Genomic DNA, 20618 nt, shown 5'->3' with positions numbered 1-20618 from the left:
GCCACCTCATGAGAAGAGTTGAGTCAATGGAAAAAACTCTGATGCTGGGAGAGATTGGGGGCAGGAGAAGGGGATGACCGAGGATGAGATGGCTGGATAGCATCACGGACTCGATGGACGTGAGTCTGAGTGAACTCCGGGAGTTGGTAATGAACAGGGAGGCCTGGCGTGCTACGATTCATAGGGTTGCAGAGTCGGACACGTCTGAGTGACTGAACTGAACTGAGGGCCAGTTCAGTGTGGCAAGTAGCAGTCACTTAATAAACCTTTACTGTATGAACAAAGGAATGCCTTAGAATTACTTGTAAATTTATACATACATATGGGCTTCCCTGGTGGTTCAGAAGGTAAAGAATCTGCCTGCAATGCAGGACACTCGAGTTCAGTGCCTGGGTCGGGAAGATCCCCTGGAGAAGGGAATAGCAACCCACTCCAGTACTCTTGCCTAGAGAATTCCATGGACAGAGGAGCCTGACGGACTATAGTTCTTGGGGTCACAAAGAGTCAGGCGTTACTGAGAGACTAACACATTCACTTTCTTTCAAGTCTACAGTAGAAAAGCTTTTAAAGTTTTTAGAAACTTTTAAAGTTTATAGAAAGCATAATTACATAGATACATATTTAAACATTACAGATGCAAAGTGGAGTTTCCTATTTCAAATTTTTGAAATTTCTTAGAATCCATTTGCTTTCCTCAGGCAGAGAACTTTATAGAAAGTATATAAGTTGACTAGGTTTAACTCCTATAACCCAAATAAAACAAGGAACAAATTTCTACAAAAAGAATTCTTGGCCAAGAGCATATATAAAGACACCAGAGAGCCCAGTGTAACCATGACCATGAGCATACATCGGTCTTCCTTAGCATGCTGAGATACTGGGTATTCTCTCCCTGCTGTGACTATGCACACATTTAGGTGTCACCCCCTTTTTTTTTTTTTTTACCTGCATTACATCCCCTTCGGAGCCTACCAAGGCCACCATGCCGTGAAGAGCTGCCAAGCAAAGCATTGTGGGAGCACCCTGAAAACAAAGCATCAGAAAATGTCAAGAGGGGAACAATCCTTGGGTTTGAATTTGATAAGAATTATATCACAGAGAAACAAATGGTCAAAAGGGTACAAAATTTGTAGGGTCAACACAACCTACATCACTGAACTGAGGAAGGCAGCAGACTTGAATAAAGTAACTAAGTTAAAGTTGTTAGATCCCAGGTGGCTTCTTGCTACTTTTTAGTTTTCAAAACCACAGTGCTGTTATAAAATTAAAACACTAACAAAATAGCCAGCTTAAAAAAAACAAAAACTACAATGGTTAACAGGATGTATCATTCATAAGGCATTAAAAGTACATTGTCTCTCTCATTTGATACTGCCTATTTTATGGTTAAGCTTTTATGGCAGTGCCTATAAATGGTCCAATAAAGTGGCTCTTTTTCCTTTATAAAAATATAAAATAATATGCAGGAGGTGCCTTCTACCTCTGTTAGGACAGTTTTGATCCAGGCCGGAAGCAATCTGTTGCCCAAGTCTTCAGCTTTTCCATGTCCACACACAGACAAGCCGTGAATGATGTTTCCTAACGCCAGGGCAAAACCTGAAGTCTGTCAGAAATAAATTTTAAAAAGAAGTGAGAGAAAAGAAGACTGGCACAGATCAAGAATGTTCATGTACAGCAAAACAAACACTTTGAGGGGCTCCTTTCCTACAGACATGTTCTGTTGCCATCTGTACATCAGAGATTTAAAAAATCTAGACAAGTTTGCAATAGAAACTGCAGCCTAGTTGTAAGGAATTCAGTTTCAGTGAGTGGTATATTTCAGGAAAAGAACACTGCACTAGTGATTGACTTGGGTCAAACACAATCCAAATTCTAAGAAGACAGTTAGAGTGAAAATATCAAGGTGAATCACCCAAGCCTTGTCAATCTCCAAACAAGAGGAGAAAAAGTCCTGCAGTGAGTACAGCATATGAAAATTCTACATTTTGGTGTTTGCAAGATCTATGCTTTTTTTCTGATTTTTACATTACTTTTGTATTGAAGTATTGTTGATTTACAAGGCAAAATCTATTCTGAATGTAAGCCAATAGGCCTATAACCATAAAATAATAACAGTAAAATACAACATAGGCTTAACACCTGGCCTGAATCCTGTAATAACCCACAATAGCCAATATTAAGACTTTGGAGAAATCTAAAAAACAAACAACCAAGGAAACAAAGTACAAACAGGGAAATTCTAGAGCATGCATAATCAGAAGTAGTATTGTTCCCCCTCCAACTTTAAAAAATTATGGCAAAATATGCGTAACATAAAATTTACCATCTTAACCATTTTAAGTGAACAGTTAATGGTATGAAGTACATTCACAAAGCTGCGTGACCGTCACTCCCCATCATCTTTAGAACCTTTCTCATTTTGCAAAACTGAAGTTCTATACCCATTAAACTTTAATTCCCTATCGCTCCTGCCTCAGCCTCTGGCAACCACCATTCTACTTCCTATCTCTACACTTCTGATCGCTCTGAGTACTTCACATCAGCAGAAACATGCAGTGCTTATCTTTTTGCTATGGGCCTGTTTCACTCAACATAATGCCCTCCAGGTTATCCACGTCATAGCCTATGTCACAATTTTCTTCTTTTTGAAAGCTGACTGATATTTCAGAGGGAACATTTTAAGGGTATTTCATTTACATTGCAGTAATCTAAATTTTCCTATATATTTAGTCATGAGCAGAGATTGTCTGCCTTGAATTTGTGGAGGTTTTACTTGATTATTCTATGTATTTTTATCTTTATGAATTTTTATCTCTAGCCTTACATAACTCTTCTATTCCCTAGCCATGTGCTTTAAGATTTTATACAGAGCAATAATTGGAGAGAGCAAAAAGACTTTCATACTCGTACCAAAAAAGAAAAAAGTGTCTATAGAGGATAAAGAGAGAAAAAGATGTCTGTAGATACTGGCTAAAGCCGTGGATAAGAGTTAGACGTTTCTCATTTCTGGGCACAAAAAAATACTTCATTAAAGTCAAATCCAGAGTAAATCAGAACTAGGACATCAAAGCAGCCTGAAACCCACAGAGGAATAACCAGAAATTCCACCTGCTGGCTGTTGTCCACTAACAGTCGAAGCTTGTTCATGACCTCTTCGGCCTCCACTGCCTCAACGATGCCGGCACTGAACGCAGATGTACATACACAGCTGAGGGTATAGGCAAGGACCTGAGAAGAAAAGATAGCAGAAACACGGGTCTCCATGAGGGGAAATGAAAGAACACGGCTTAGTTGACACGAATACTTTCTCAAACTTACCCCTAGGATAAGGATTGTATTCGAGCACGTCCACCACGGACTGGGCGCTGTTCTACCACCTAACTTATTTGTTGCTGTTGTTACATTATTGTTGCTGCTGTTGTTTAGCCACTCAGTTGTGTCTGACTCTTTGCAATCCCATGGACTGTAGCCCACCAGGCTTCTCTGTTCATGAAATTTCCCAGGCAAGAACACTGGAGTGGGTTGCTATTCCGTCCTCCAGGGGATCTTTCCAACCCAGAAATCGAACTTGCGTCTCCTGCACTGGCGGGTGGGTTCTTTACTGCTGAGCCACCAGGGAAACCCCAACTTTTATATTTCATAACAATATTATGAGATAGGGGTTATTACTTTCTGGATAAAAGTTTTGAGGCTCAGCTACACATAGCTAGCAAGTGACAGAAGCAAGATTCAAACCTGGGTCTTTAGACTAAATCAAAAAGTTCCTTCAACAGTAGAAGTCGAGTTTCATCACCCGTGGATACTGCTAACGGCCATGGACTCTGATCCAAGGTCAAATAAGAGGGGAAATTCAAAGAAGTAAAACGCTGCTACATTAAGATTCCCTGGTAGAAGCAGTGGAGCATGATAAACGAGGAAGGTAGGTTTCAGAGTCAGATAATTGTGTAAACTACGGATAATACTATTTACTTCAGAGCACTGGTATGATTTTAATATACAAATGAATAAATAAGCGAACATATTATAATCTTTTAAAAAATGCTGGGAGTAGAAACAGAATATTTAAGTGCATATCTAAAATTGACCACTGACTGGCCAAGTAACTTTAAGCAAGCATGGCCACTCCATCAATTTGAGCTTCCATTTTCCCAAATCAAGGTGACGCATCCCTCCCTGCGCTGGCGTTTTCATGATGAATCCCTCCCTCACAAAGATGCTGTTAAGACAAAGTAGAAATGTTCAACTCCTCACACTGGCTGACACAGCATGAAAAGAAGAAAGACAGTTTCTAAGGTAGAAATTGGATAACATAAATCAGAGGAGAGGAAAAACCAAAACTGCTTTCTCGAGGCCTTCTAAATCAAAACATCAGGACAGACAGATGCTTCAATTTATAAAAACCTTGTTTTCCTTTATTAATCGCATCGTTCCTCGCTTATGAAATTTTCTCCTTCGGCTTAAAAAAATACGTAGTTTCCAATCATGCTCTGCGCTGCTTTAAACATGGAAATGCGGTGCATGTCTTAGAACAAAACTTCAAGCCTCTGTGCACCAAAGAAATCCACCGATTCAACAAGGCCTATTGCTGAAAGCAGAGGAGCCGAGCCGGGAAACACAGCAGCCATTATGCGCTCATCAATAGCTTGTGGGCAGGCTGGGAGAAATAGGATCTGCTCTAATGAGAGGGAGAATCTGGCCAGGCCAAGAGGTCGGCCCAGGCACCTCCCAGAGAGAGGAGCCTGGCGACGAGGCTTCACCTGGGCTCACAGACACACGGGCCTCAGACGACCTGGTGGACGTGGTCAACGCATAGACGGGGGCCCAGGATTCCAATTCTGCATATTTTTGGCGCCATCACAGAAAAATCTTTTCATTAAGTGTGGCAAAGGGAATTTCCTCAATAATTTTTCACGCTGGCTGACACCAAAAAAAAAAAAAAAGAAAAAGAAATCAAATGCCTTTTGGATCTGTAACTTCTTAAGCTTATCCCTGGCCATTTCTTAAAGTTATATTTGGCTTGATCTTAATTCTAAAAATCTCCCTTTAACCTTCCTCCAGAAATTGCAGTTTTCTTAGAAACTGCCTTCTAGTGATGCTGAGTTAGGGTTCTGTATTCATTCAGGGCTCTTATCTTATATGCCACATGTAAGTCTAAGTTGATTTAAACAGCTGCACTATTTGAAATCCTTATGATCGAATATATAGGTTGTTTGCCATTCAGATTTTCTCCTTAGCCCTGTTGAAATTGAGGAAGGATTTAGTTTCAGAGTTACCAACACAGGGGAAGTAGAAAATAAGCAGCAAGAGCAAGACAAAAGCCAGCAGAGGGAAGGGAAGTGGAACCTTGGTCCCCTACCTCCTGGAAGGTTCTGCTCTGGCTCCCGCTGTCATCCAGGTATTCGGAGAGCTTCCGAAGCGAGGCTGCCACGTGAACTCGGGACTCCGTCTGGCCGCTGTGACTCATGAGGGACAGGACGAGTCCAACTCCCAGTATACAGCCCGTGCTTGGGTGCCAAAAAAGATGAGGAGTGAAAATTACAAGAGATCCATGCCCTCGCTCTTCACTTATCACGGGAGTCAACAGTGCTCTACAGCCCAAGGTGAGCTGGCTGGATGTTAACTGCAGACTGGTGTACACGTGCACCCTATAAGCCCCCCACAAGGACTGTTGTTGTTTAGTCACTCAGTCGTGTCCGACTCTTTGAGACCCCATGGACTATAGCCCACCAGGCTCCTCTGAGCATGGGGATTCTCCAGATAAGAATCCTGGAGCAGGTATTTCCTTCCCCAGGATACCCACCATCCAGACAGGTGTCTATGGCCCATGCTACTATTGTGTCCCCAATGGAGAAAATAGATAAATACATCAAATAAATACATGAAATAGTTTGACAGGTTCCTCCCTGGTGGGGCAGTGGGTAGGAATCTGCCTGCCAAAGTAGGGGACATGGGTTTGAGTTGTGGTTCAGGAGGATTCCACATGCCTTGGAACAACTGAGCCTGCGTGCTACAACTACTGAACCCCTGAATCCTAGAGCTTCTGCTCTGCAACAAGAGAAGCCCTCTCGGTGAGACGCCTGTATATCCCAACTAGAGAGCAGCCCCCAAGATAAATAAATAAACAACTTTTAAAAGAGATAAAATGAATTTTTAAAAAAACAAAACAGTTTGACAAACTCTGAGAAGGAGGTATAAAAATGAGGAAACGCTGCAGTCCTCTCCCCACCTAGGCTGAGAGTGCTCTGATTAACTGCATAGAGAAAAGCCTAAACTTCAGGGTATGATATGAGGACATCTGCCTAATAACAGGGTGGGGAACAAATGCAAGGCATGGTTACGAGGTACTGCTCAGAGCTTCATGTTTCCTAGTCAACTTCAACAAGTGGAATTTCTGTCTCAAAGAAACTGTGTATTTGTCTGCGCACAATGACATTAATCCTCTTCTCCCCTCTGATCCCTCCAAGTACCACTGGGTCAGGAGAGAAAATGGACAAATGACAGGCTTGTCAAAAGTTACCCCATGTGACAATTCAATTGGAATCCTGGGCTTTGTGCCCCCATTCCCCTGAAAGAATACACATCCATTTAAAGAAAAGAATTGTTCTCCCAGAAAACCTCTAGTCAGTATGATAAGATAATGCGGCTTGAGGGTAATTTTTTACTCTTTTGAAAAAGTTCTCCTATCATCACTGTTGTTTTTCAAGTTGAGGAAATGCTGACTTTTTCAGAAATCATCCTTACTCCTGTTTGGCTTGCCTCGCTTCCTGATACCTGCTGCTTAAGAAGACATTCCAGGGTGTCTCTCCAAGAACATATTTCAGTGCCCGTATGTTATACGTTATGTCATTTTACTCTTACATAGCATCTCTGGCTGGCATCAAGACCCTCACACGTTTCTCAAACATCTGTGACAACGCGGCTCCCACCTCTGATAAGAGCTGCCCAGAAGGATGGAGAGACTACAGGATTTGCTCAAGGTCAAGCAGAGAGTTTCCAGAAGAGCGTGGACAGAAGATGAGATTTCTTAGTCTTCCCAGTCCAAACCCAGCCCCTCTTGGCACCCTGCGTGATGCCAGGATGGAATGCCTACGAGAAGGCAACATGTCTCAGGTGTGTTTTCCCAGGTTCTATTGCACAAAAATCTGGCATTAGAAAATCTTGTATCAAGCAGTTACTTCAGCAACACTCCAAGTCAGGCAGGACTGCTGTTTTGGCTTACATGAACTTAACAGCAAGCTCAACTAGCATAATGCATATTTTAACCAGTGAAATCAACATCTAACATCTGAACATTATGTGCTTTAGAGACAAATCACATTTCTGAAAGAGGAAAGGTTGCTGTTGATTAGAATGGATTTAAAGCCTTAGTTTTCATTTATACTCTATAGGAAAGTTTTTTGGCTATCTTTCTATATTGATGAATATAAAAACCTGAAATTAAACCAAATATATAGTTAGACAAATGCGATTAATACTTTAAAATTTAACTTTTTCTCCTCGTTTGACTATGTAACTGCTACTTTTGCTAATACCCTGTACTAATTCACTTCAGACAATTATAATGATAAATTCTGATGAAGATTATCTGGGATTTGATTTAATTAGTGTCCACATTCTTCACCACCCTCCATGAGGGTAGGTACCTTTTCTGTTTTTTCCCCTCAATATTTGTGGCACCTAGCACCCTGCTTGACAGGGACAGGCATTCAACCAACATTTACTGAATGCTATAGAAATGACCACATGCAGAGTTTCAAGAGAAACTAAAGCTGAGAGAACATCTATCAAGGAAAAATATCCTACCTCCTCCCCCAAACCCCCCAGATTTGATTCTCATATTCAGTTGGAGGCAAAATTTATGAGTGGAGGCAAAATTCACCGAATATAGCATCCAAGATTCAATCAAGAAAACCTGATTTCTATTTTTTGCCAGACTAATTTAGGAAAGAGGTGTCAGGTTCATGAGGGAAAAAGATTCTTCTCAAAGCTCCCTTAACTACTGGGGTTCATCCTTTTCAAATAACAGGCAGGTATCTAAGCCTTACTTTTCTGGGCACACAAAAATCTCTATCCCGCTCCTCTTTTGCCACGGGCACAAAGGTCGAGAGAAAGACATCCCAGTCTTTAGTTCACGTTTATCTAAAAATTATCACAGCAGAATTATTTTGGGGCAAGGTTATCATCCATTGGTATAATGACTTTTAGCTGACTATATATGGGTGCCAATATAAATATGTTAGATTGTACACATCTATTGACCTTCTGAACTGTTTCCATCTACTCTAATTTGTTCCAGCATACACCAAGAAGGAAGTCCTAAAGCTTCATTTCTGATGTTTCCTTCTGACTTACGAATCTTCTATATTTTAATGTACCTTTTGTCCTAAGTCTTAAAGATTCTCCTAGGTGTTTAGTTCTCCTAGGTGCCAACAAAGGTCCTCCAAGGTGCTGACAAAGGTCCGTCCAGTCAAGGCTATGGTTTTTCCAGTAGTCATGTATGGATGTGAGAGCTGGACGATAAAGAAAGCTGAGTGTCGAAGAACTGATGCCTTTGAACTGTTGTGTTGGAGAAAACTCTTGAGAGTCCCTTGGACTGCAAGGAGACCCAACCAGTCCATCCTAAAGGAAATCAGTCCTGAATATTCATTAAAAGGACTGATGCTGAAGCTGAAACTCCAATACTTTGGCTACCTGATGTGAAGAGCTGACTCCCTGGAAAAGACCCTTGATGCTGGGAAAGATTAAAGACAGGAGAAGGAGACGACTGAGGATGAGATGCTTGGATGGCATCACCGATTCAATGGACATGAGTTTGAGCAAGCTTTGGGAGTTGGTGATGGACAGGGAAGCCTGGCGTGTGCTTAGTTTAGCATTTCTACACATTTGCCTCATTCTAACTTCACTGCTCTACCAGCTCTAAACTGAGATTAACTTGGGCAGAGGTAGCTCTCACATCTTTCTGTCTATTGAAAACAAAAAGGAGTTGTGTAGATGGTGTCTTAAACAGATGAAATAAATCATGTTAGATACAAATTTGGGGTTTTAGACTTGCTAACATAAATTCCTTATAAGAATACTAACAAATGATGGAGATAATTTGAGTTTTAAAATGGTATGCCCCATTATGTCATTACTTATTTGAATCTCTTATCCAAGCATATTAAAATGTCACTGGCAAAAAGAAATTCTGAGTCTTAAGATCTATGCAATTCTGACATGTATGTTGCTGTATCAACTGAGACCTGATATATTTTTCTAAAATTAACCAGAGATGAATCTTCAATTCCCTAGTTTATTGTAGGTTATTCTGCAGATTAAGTAGTAGGCCATCTAATAATTAGTTCTAATATCAGTTAACATTTGTATAGCGCTTTGCCCTTTACAAAGCGCTATTCAAATGTTATTATATTTGTAAAAGCTCAATAGTAATTAACCAATGCTCAGGTCATAGATGGATAATAACATGACTTGTTAGGGCTGGGAGGATGGCAATGGCCAATAAGTACCACTAGATGGCAGCAAAATGTAAGCGATAGGACCCCAAACACCAGATGCTGGGTTCTCTCAGCAGGGACAGGTCCATTAAATCCAAGAAGCGTGGTGGATTTGCTTTGGGTGAATTCTATCACTTGAGGCAGCATGCTCCTAGATCTATCAACTGCCTCCAGGTAACACTTCCAGTATTTCAGGTGAGGGAGGACCAGACTCCTGTAACCTCACTGGATGGGGGAATATTTTGTGCCATGAGCCAAGCATTCAGGTCTGCGTCAAGTTAGAATTTCTGTTTTGCTTTTAATGGTGGACAATATCTGCACAAAAGGGGGGGGTTAAAATCAGCACCACACCATCAAGTATCAAATTGCTTTCTTTCCACTGAAATGTATTCTCCATGCTGTGCTAAGCAAGAGAAAGAAAAGTCTGACAACCTGGGTTTTTCTCCTGAATCTGCCACTGAGGGGTGTGACCTTGAACCAGTGTCCTATTTGAGACTCATTCTTTATTTGTAAACCGAAGTGATGATGACTCCTGCTTTAGTATTAATATTTAGGGTATAATCAGGGCTTCCCATGCGGATGAGTGGTAGAGAATCTGCCTGCCAATGCAGGAGACGTGGGTTCAATCCCTGGAAAATCCCCTGGAGTAGGAAATGGCAACCCACTCCAATATTCTTGGCTGGGGAAATCCCATGGACAGAAGAGCCTGGTGGGCTACAGTCCATGGAGTTCCATAGAGTTGGACATAACTGAGCAACTAACACTTTCAAGAATAAAGAAAGGAGGTAAGAACGAAGAAATAAGAATCTTATTACTATATTATAAAAAGTTAATTTTAAAGTTAAATATGCTTAGACATATGAAGGTTTTTGATGTATAAATACCCCTACTTTGGCTAATTCAGTTAGCTCCATGGTCCTCCCTACACTCAAACAACATTCCTATAAACTAGTAGAGACAATACATGAGAATCACTCCTGATTGTTCCAACTAGCTGAAAGTTTACAGCAGGCTAATCACATCCCCCACTCCCCAGATTTAAATACCCTGAGCTACAGATGTGTTGAACACCTTTGGGGCCAGGCAGGAGAAAGAAGGAAGTGGGGAAGGGAAGGGAGGGAAATTTTTCTTACTCCTTGGTTGTAAAAGGCAACACCACCAACATGTGAATTAGGCTTAAAAATCTTCATCAGCCCCCAAAACAGTTAAGGATCCTATCCCTCCCATTAATCATTCTCTAAAATTTGAGACTTCAATTATGCCTCCAAACTCTTTCTTTGCCCATACTCAAAACCACACTGTTAACATGTCATCTCATCTCCGAAGAATTCAACTTTAAAGTGTGATAAAGCAGGTGCATGTCAGGGGTTCCTATCCAACCTTAGCTTGCATGTGAAAGATCTCATAACTACCACCTACTAAGTGAAGATCTGACTTCACTTACACGTGATGACATATGTGATCCCTTCAGTACTTCCACCATCACGCTCTTGTAAGTCTGAACCTAACAGGTGAGATGGCATGGAGGTCACTTTAGATTATCAGTTCTTAAAGGCCAGACATTTAAACACTGATAATTTTGGTAAACACTGATCTAACTCATATTTGAACAGTACCCATGATAGTATGAAGTAAATGAATTAATAGATTGGAGTTTATAATAGATTATAATAGATGCTTATAATCTGTTGAGTTTCCTATTAACTTCAACCCCAGAAGATCTAAACACAAGCTTCCAACATAGGAAGGTCCTAAAAGGTCCAATGCAGGTTCTCATTGGTGCAGTATTTCATAAGGCATAATAAAACTGTGTTTATCTTCCCACACAAACCACATGGATGAGACAAAGCATTCAATCTCTCACTAAACCAGTATGTTTAACACCATTTTTTTTGAGGTTCTTTTCTGATTATTCTCTTTTGTTTTTGTTTTTTATAACTGGAATGAGAAAATAAATTTTAAGATATTTAGTTTAATAGAGAAAATCTTTAAAATGCACAAAGTTTCTTTTGGGGAAGGGATCTATTAAGAGTGAGGAGGGTGGGAACGCCTGGTGTAACCTGTTTCCATTTTGATGCCTTTGACACGATTTCATAAGGAAATCTAAACTATAAGTCGAAGCCTCTCTTAGTCAAATCAAATTCAAAGAATATTTTCAACAGACCTTTAAAAAGGTTGTCATACATACACATCCTGAGACAGATGTCTCATATGATAAGTACAAGACAGAATCTAAGGTATTGGAAACTTAACAACAGCCACAAAATGACATTTGTGCTCTGTATGGAAACAATTGTCTATTGTCCAAGTTGTCTATTTTCTGAAACATGGTTTTCAGAACAAATAAGCTTTAGCCACAGATTTTTAAAAATTATTATTCTGAGTAAAGGAATTCAGGACTGGGTCCTACAAATATTTCACCATAGAATGAAACATTTTATAGCAAAGAAAGATCCATTCTCTGAGCATCAGAGAGAGAATGGAATCAACATACTTGTATTCAAGACTAGGGTCAAAGCAGCAGTTTTCCAGGGCATCCAAAGACTTCATCAGAAGAAGGTTCATCTGTTGGCTAGATATATCACTGGGTGAAGACCAAGAGCGAAAAATGAGTTATTGAAAATCATGCAACTCTCCAACATATTTACTATATAATATTTTGCTCTTAGTATTTTACAGAAAATCACTTCATTAAACAAACATGAAAGTAGCAAACAGCAATACCGATGATGCACATATAACCTGCAAACAGAGAAACGGAGTCAGAGAATTCATTCAATAGTTAGGTTTCTGAATATTGTCATTACTTGCAAACCAGTGTTTTGCGTTTGCTCAGCTCATTCAAGTTTTAAATCACTGAAAAACAAGAGCTCAGAATTCCAAAAAGAATATTTCTAGGAATGCTAAGGTGACTTTCCTCAGAGGATGTACTAACCCGCTCAGCTGATACCATCAATGATCATTCCAGATCCATCTGGCCCTTCTGATTTTATGTGTCAAATATGAAGGTTGTTCAGTTCTTTTTTTTTTTTTTTTTTTTTAAGGAGACAGAAAAAACCTGGCCCTTTATTTTTCTGCCTTTATAAAGTAATTGATGTGAATTTTGTAATTGTGAGAACTTAGTGAGAACTATAACTTCTAGGGTAAAACAAAACTTAAAAGGTAGCTCTATGTCTGTTCTTTCAGGCAGAGTTGTGGGCTTCATCACCGACACTTTATTATCAAGGGGTCCCTGCATTTAAGCTCTCTGGCTGAAGTCTTGGACCATACTGAGTGGAATGCAGTTCCAGGAATGTCAGCCAGCCAGAGAGCACTTTAAGTAATATCCTCTCCAACCAAGACTATAGTGGTTTTGCCTGGGGTGAAGGATTACATTTTGTGATGAGAAAACACGCACACAAGCACACACAATCTTAATAACTGTTAACTAAGTAAGTCTTATAGATGTTCTCTGGAGCAAAGTATACTTAAATATCCTAAACAAATGCTAAAGAGGCTGAACTATTAATAGAATCCTCTGGGAGTTATGACAGAAGCAAGCTTTGGAATAATATGCTTTTCTGAATAAATTCTAGACTGGAATTGAAATTCAGGAGATTTTTCATAAGCCTTAGCAAGGAAAAAAAAAATGGTTTGAATGTCAAAATTCTTTTACACAAAGTGACTTTTCATTTTTGAGACCAAGATATTGTCCTGATCCTCCTGTCACTTATTTGATGTTGTTGATTATTCAGAGTTAGTAGCCCTCAAAACACTTTAGTTTTGGAAAAACAGAAATTTTCTCCAAAAATGTCATTACCTGGTAAAGACTGTCATTATCTAGTAAAATATTTATTAGTACCAAAAGACAAATATTTCAGATTCCCCTGCTCTATGAAATTAGGACCTCCCTAATTCATTTCCAAATTCCATGAAATAGGGGCTTCCCTGGTGGGCTCAGGTGGTAAAGAATCCATCTGCAATGCAGGAGACCACCTGAGATGCAGGAGACCCAGTTTCAATCCCTGAGTCAGGAAGATCCCCTACAGAAGGACATGGCAACCCACTCTAGTATTCTTGCCTTGGAAATTCTGCGACAGAGGAGCCTGGTGGGCTAGTCCAGGTGGTCACAAGAGCTGGACATGACTTAGCAACTAAAACCACCACTATTGTGAAATAGCAAGGTGGGAACCATGAATAATCACATTAATGTCTGCAGTACTAATACACCAACCAGAAGGAGAATGTTATCAAATGCAGGATCATTATGGCAAAGGTAAGATCTGCAGTCACACCGTGGGCGCTCTGCCAGAGAAAGAGCTTTCTGGTGTCCCTCCCCAGGGTTTCCTGCAGATGCAGCCAAGTCGGCAGATGGAGGTGGAAGGCAACTTAAGAACCAGGGAAGGATGCTTTAGGAGAATCACTGTAGGTTTCTCCAGGTAGTAAAATTAAATCAACCACAATGCAAGTCTGTCAAGCCCTAAAACCAGCAGCATCTCCTCCTAAATTGAAAAGAAGAGAGTGAGAGCCAGGACAGGATGAAATGAGTTGTCTGGAATTAAAAACTGCCATGGCTCATTTTTAGTTGTAAAACATGTAGCTTGAAAAGAGACTGAAGGAAGAACATGAACACAGATGGTGAAGAGACTGCCATTTGTAACACAGAACCAAAGAGGGGAGGGGGGAGTCACTCTCAAGTTTTAAGTCTTTAAAAGTACTTTGCGTTCTACCACTCACACACAAGATATGCAGCAGGCCATTCGTATGCCAAGGGCAGCTTCTTGTTTACGGCCAGGACCAGGCCTGTGTATACTAATACTGGTGAACAGAACAGAATGAATATTGTGGAAATGTCTCATTTATGATCACAAAGACTAAGCCTATCTTCCCAAATATTCCATAGATGTTTCCAAGGGCTGAAAATGATCATCTGAAATATAGTGTTTCCCTAGATCCACAGCAGTTCTCATAAAGGAGTCACATACTGATGTTTGCACAAAACTATGGGAATTAACAAATGTAAACTTAACCACTGGTTTCAAACAGAAATCTAAATATAGCATAATGTCATCCAATTTACCCACATCAACACCATTTCCTGCCTTTGGACAGATGGTTTCTGCCAGCTAGGGAAGCATCAGGACTGCTAACATCAGAACAGAATGCCTCTCCCCACTGGCCCTACTATTTCCAATGGAGGAAAATGGGGCTGAAATACCAAGTCAGTGACATCTAAAGATTCATGATCTTCAGATATTCATGTTGTACCACACTACCATCAATCTGGATATAGAAAATTCTAAGATCAGTTATAAAATAAAGAATAAATATAATGAACACCAAAACTAAAGTAGATTTGTGCACAAGGAAACTTTTTTCACTAGTGGAATTTTCCACCTGGGTCTTTGATATTCTATTAGCTCCATTCAAGAGTAAAGCTAGCAGTCTACAAATGAGCAATCAAACTGAATAAAGCACCCAGTATAATATGCACAGATTAAGACTCTTTAAGGATTACTAAAATGTAGCCAGGGCACAGGATAAAAGCCATACTTAAGACCGGTACATGCAGTTCTCGGGTGATTCAGTGAGGCCCGCACCCTCAGGCACAGGGCTACCCCAATCTTTCCTCCCATTTTATACTGATATCAATGAATGAGCAGTCATTTTCACCCTTATAAACCAGAAGGAAAAGATGCTTTTTAAAATTTATAGCACCATATGATTAGACTTTCCTCATGTCTATTACACAGGGCTCTCATCTAAGCGTGAAATGATTTTCAAGTAATCAATCACTTAAAAGAAAAGCAACCCTTAAAACAAATGAATATCTCTGTGATGATATTTGAGAGAGACAAATTCATTCATAAAAGAGAAAAAAGGATCAACCTGCTCAAATTGAAAAGTTTAGCACCACAAATAGCTCAGATATAATGTGAGTGTGTGTGTGTCTGTGTGTGTGTGAGAGAGAGAAATCAATCACCTAAGTCACAAAGAGGAAAAAGAGGAATATTTTAATAAACTGTACCTGAGTTTCTCCTCACACAAGCGAGAGAGAAACATCCCCAGTGCAAGGCCCATGTGGATTTGCACGGCTTGAGACTCATCAGCGCTTGGTTTCCCAGGTAACCTGGCAGTCAGCATGTTCAGGATTTCCTCAACCTTCTCTTTGCAAGAGATAATGAAAATTGGCACCAGGAGAGACAAAGCCGTGGCGGCCGCAGAACGGGCAATGGCACTGGCCGTGTTTTCACCGGAATAGGATTTCTAGGACATGCCAGAGAAAGAAAGCAAGGGGTTGGCCTTTTGTTTAAAACATGAAGGGAGCACACCTATCACGAAAGCACGATATAATACAAGCTTCTGTTAAACCCACCCTCGCCACTCCAAAAAAATTATTAGAAAAATAAATCTCTTTCCGTGTTTATCTACAGGTTACCTCCTTACTCTTAGAAAAACAATTTGCTGCTAAGCCATTGGTTAACTAATAGTATCCTTTTAAATTTGAAAAAAACAAAAAACAAAAAACAGCGTTTCCTTTTAATGGGTGTGAATTCCCTCCCTATAAAGCTTGAAACAATTTCGGGGTTTTGAAAGCCCACATGTGTATATAATGAAAAAGCTGTAAGTGAAGCTATCCAAGCTTGGAGCAACCACCGAGTCACATTATACATGTCCAGGAAGCCCGGAGTTTTCTGGGAGACAGAAAAGGGGTTAGGGTGGGAGCAGTTCAAGTTTAGTTACAGAAGGGTAAGTGCAAGTAGAGCACAGGGAGCTATTGGCAGATCTCCCAAAAATTTTGGTGGGAATGTTTCCCAGTAGATGGATTATTTCCTACAGGGGGTTAATTCCTTTTAATTAAAAAGGAAGTTGAAATCCTAAAAGCCTCTGGTTACAAAGCAATAACCAGCTATTCAAAATGAAACAGAGAGCCTATAATGCTCCTTTCCTATATGTAATTATGGGAAAAGAAATGAATAACAGCCCTAATAAAATGACAGGGCAGCTGAATCTGAACAGCTTGTACAAGAATCCTGCGTTAGAGAGTTCCACCAGACATTATATACACTTATCAATATGTCTCAAGTGAGGAAGAAAGCCCGCTGATCATTCCTGAGTATTACCCACTTCAAATTTGCAGACACACAATAAAGGCCGTGTTGTCCCTTGCAGTCAAAACACATTAAAAAGTGTTTTTAATTCTATCCTCATTTGCTCTCTAAGCTTTAGTCCTTTAAGGATAAAAAGCAAACATGTGCTAAGGGATTCTTTAAGTTAATACAGCGCTATTACAATGACAATGCTACTTAAAATGACCCAGCTGCTAGGACAAAGGAAATAAAGGAAGTGGCTTTTGAAACAGCGGTTTGAAAAAGTATAATAACACAAGACTTACAAAGGTAAGAGGCAACCTGGAGCTGCCTAGTAAAGACATTATTTTTACTGGTTTGCAAGAACTAAGCAGCACTATTAGAAATCTAATAGATATCTTGTCCTGGGGCATATCTGAAGCATATAGCTACTGCAAAGACCTCCATCTAAGCTAACAAGTTCTTCATCCATCGTTAAAGAAATACAAACACTTCTGACAGAAAACAAATTATCATAGAGAAAGTACTTCTTTGAGCAAAATCTATTTTCCAATATCATTATATGTTATCTAGTAAGTAATTTTTTTTGTTCTCTAGTCAAAAAGCTGGCTCCTGACCCTCAGCCCTAGATGGGTACACACCAGGTCCAGGGCAGAAGCACACACAGAGGCCAAATGTTGCACAAAGAAGACCTAAGGCGATGAAGTTTCAGGCTAAACTCATAATCTTAGCAACAGTTCAGGACCTGCGCTATATTTTCATTCAAATCAGCTATAATTCTCTGCTACTCAGCTGATTGTCCCATGATCCCTATAATTCCCTAAGCAATGGATAGCGATAAGGTAGAACCGAAATAATTCCATGCAGATACAGAAATACAGCATGCACGACAGCCAGTTAAGGGAAAACAAAACGTAAACCAACAAAGTGTGGTTTCATTTTGCTTCAAATCTTAGCATATAAGCATGAAGAAAGAGAATGACTAAGTAACAGGTGCTTTTATATGACCAACAACATTACTTGGTATTTATAGAGCATTTTGCCTTTTCATTTTCCCATAAATTATATAATTGGATCCTCACAATCTTTTATAAAGTTGGCAAAGCACTCATTTTTACCTTCACTTTACAGGAAGGGAAAAATCAGATGATAAGTTAAGTAGCTGTCAGGTCAAGGGTCACAAAACTAATAAGAGGTAAAGTTGGGGCTACAATCACTGCAGATAATACTGTTCAATAATCTCAGTTTATAAACAAGTATACAAAGGGCCAGACCAATGAACTGAACTTCCTGTGGTCACATATCCCAAAATGAAAAAAACTGACAAGAAACAGGATCCTCCATATTCAGCCAATGTTTATTTTACTTCAACACTTGCCTCTGATTATACATTAAAATAACTTAGAAAGCTTCCAAAATGTTGATACCCAGGACACATTCCAAAGCATTTAAATCAGAAGTGAGGCCTACACATCAATATCTTATATATATATATTTAAAGTTCCTCCGGTGACTCTAATGTACAGTCAAGGTTGAAACATATCCAATGTATAGCTAAGGCCAAGATTTACATTATATCATAGATTTCATGTGAACAATTGATACTAGAATCAACTCTTGAGTTTCTAAATTGTTTTTTTGTTTCTCAAACTTACATGATAAAACGAGGAGAAAAAGTGTCCTCTGGGTTGGTAGTGGCTATCAACGATGACCAAAAGGGTATCAGATACCATGGAAACCCAGTCTTTCACTGACAGGAAGTGAGGCTGAACCTGCAGACGAAGGAAAACATGAAATGATAATGGGAAAAAAAGAAAAAACCTAACCATTGTTTCTAGATCCAGGGTACAATCTCCTTCTGAATAAAAGAATGAAGAACTATTAAAAACTAAACTTCATCTGCCAGGACCGCACGAAGTAGACAGGTGTTTGACAAACACACATTCTAACCTGCACCCCCACATGAATACAGTTTACCTTTCAGACAGAACTTAGCAGAGGTGAGAGGACGGGGGCTGCAGAACAGAACAATCTGAGAGTTGCTTACAGTGTTCCTGTGTTCAGTGAGGATAATATGGAAGTTTAAAGGGAGAGATGTGCAGGGAAGGCAAATCAAACCTTCCATTTGACTTGTCATTTCAATAAAGCAGCCAACAAAATGTTTTGACCACTTCCAGCGTGGCTGCTTATTATCACTGTATTTATCATTCACGAATCATCACAACTGCCTAGTCAAGTAGATACGAAAACATAAATGATCTTCAGTTTGGAAAAGATGAGGAAAGAGAATGAAAAAACAAACACAACAACAACAAAACCCAACTCAATAAAAAGAGAACTTGGTTTTAAAAATCATTCATGACAACAGATGTCAAAGAACATTCATTAACTTACACGGTAACACCCAGGTGGTACTGTAAAAGCTGAAATAGTTTAAGAATCCTTGGAATTAATTCCTTGAATCAAAAAAGACCTGCTTCTTAAGATCTTCAGTTGTTGGTCAAATGCAGAGTTGAATGAAGTTTGAAAACTTCAACTTTAGTCAAATAATGAGGTCTTGAGTTCATGCTGAGTAAAAGTCAAAGGCAAGGTCATCAAGAGTAAAAGAAAAGCCCTGTCTTTGGCTTGGATGGCTCTTCAATGTTTTGTGGACTATGTGCTTTGTGGACAGGACACAGATTCAGCGAACAGAGAATAGGAGAGCCTAGAGCTCAAACTCTGAGCTAGACCTCCAGTTACGACCGAGGCAAACATCCTGCACCACCGGTAGATCTACATATAAATAACACCAAAATAAAGGGGTCCTAGGAAGGCATGTTTACTTTTTAGGTTGTAGATCTACCCAGCATGTTGCTTCTGCTAAAGTATTCCATACCTTTTTCAAGGATATGAAACATTTCCTCTCTAAAAGATTTTCGTCTTCCTTATTATTAAAATAAGATTCTGGCCTTAAATTACCATATGGTAACTAGCTACATGTTTATCCTTCATGCAATAATCCCTTGGCCTCCTTCTCTTCCCCACAGGTAATATACATGTAGAGATTTTGCCACACTGCATTATTCTTTTGTTTACTGGTAAGAGCACCCTTTGGGGAATTCCCTCCTTCAGAATTTGAAGCCTGGTTAAATGTTCAATCAAGCTACTCATCCTACCCTGCTGAAGGTGTAGGACTGGGACTCGTGGGATTTCAAATTTTAAGGGAGTGATGCAAAGACAGTAAGTGACTAGAGCTGATCCATCCTGGTAGGAGTCGTCTGCCAAGATGGTTCATCAGGACCTGTGCCTGGACCCCTGTTCTTCTCTCAACTTGGTTTTTAAGCTTTACCTTCAATTCTGTGCACGTCCAGATTCCTTATTCTTCTAGCTCCTTTTTAAATTTAAATTAAGAGTTGGTTTCTTGCCCCCAAAGAACCCACCAAAAAAGGAACCATGAAAAAAAGAATACGAGTGGTCCAAAAGGCACTCTTCAGGGACAGAGACAGGCTGAAAAGCATTGAAAAAAAAAAAAGCCCATTTTTTTGCAAGTAGAAGTGGTGAAGTATATACTGATACTCTTGATAATAGTTACTATTACTGAGTATTTACCTGCCATTGTACCTTACATATATAACTTTATTTAATCCTAACAATAATCCTGTCTGGTAAGTACTATTATCCCCATCTTATAGATGGCAAACAGGCTCTGAAAGGTGAGGAGACAACAATAGGATTTAAATCCTAATACCTGTGCTTACTAGCTCTGCTCCTACTCCAGAGACTATGTTTTTTAACCACTTGACTATATTGTCTCCAGATAATGATAGCTACCAGATAATGGGGCTTAAAAGGAGAATGAATCCAAGCTTTTTTATTTTGACAGATATGAATTATCTGAAAAAGTACATTGCAAATGAACACTGGCCAGCTTGCCACATGTTTAATTAAGAAATAAATGCCTTGCAAAAATGAATAGGCACTTTGTCATTGACATCTACAATTAAAATGCAAAGTGCAATTTTTTGCAGTCAGTAAACACTGCTTATTTATCATTTTTTGACAGCACTGTTCACTT

At 39.6% G+C, this 20618-nt stretch overlaps 1 protein-coding gene across 3 annotated transcripts in view; it reads right to left on the bottom strand.

Moving 5' to 3' along the window:
* FOCAD (focadhesin) overlaps positions 1-20618 on the bottom strand; it is a 298144-nt gene that overhangs the window by 41233 nt on the left and 236293 nt on the right. For all 3 annotated transcript variants that reach the window (XM_027964571.2, XM_042243479.1, XM_060409523.1), the window contains exons 26-32: positions 18220-18336; positions 15502-15740; positions 11989-12078; positions 5357-5504; positions 3109-3228; positions 1481-1603; positions 946-1023 (exon numbers count right to left, since the gene is read on the bottom strand). In XM_027964571.2, coding sequence (XP_027820372.2) covers positions 946-1023; positions 1481-1603; positions 3109-3228; positions 5357-5504; positions 11989-12078; positions 15502-15740; positions 18220-18336 — 915 coding nt within the window. The remainder of the gene's footprint in view (positions 1-945; positions 1024-1480; positions 1604-3108; positions 3229-5356; positions 5505-11988; positions 12079-15501; positions 15741-18219; positions 18337-20618) is intronic.

The sequence above is a fragment of the Ovis aries genome, chromosome 2, assembly GCF_016772045.2.
Source record: "Ovis aries strain OAR_USU_Benz2616 breed Rambouillet chromosome 2, ARS-UI_Ramb_v3.0, whole genome shotgun sequence".
NCBI lineage: Eukaryota > Metazoa > Chordata > Mammalia > Artiodactyla > Bovidae > Ovis > Ovis aries.
Note: the sequence above shows the minus strand (reverse complement) of the source record. Positions and strands in the feature narration are given on the sequence as shown.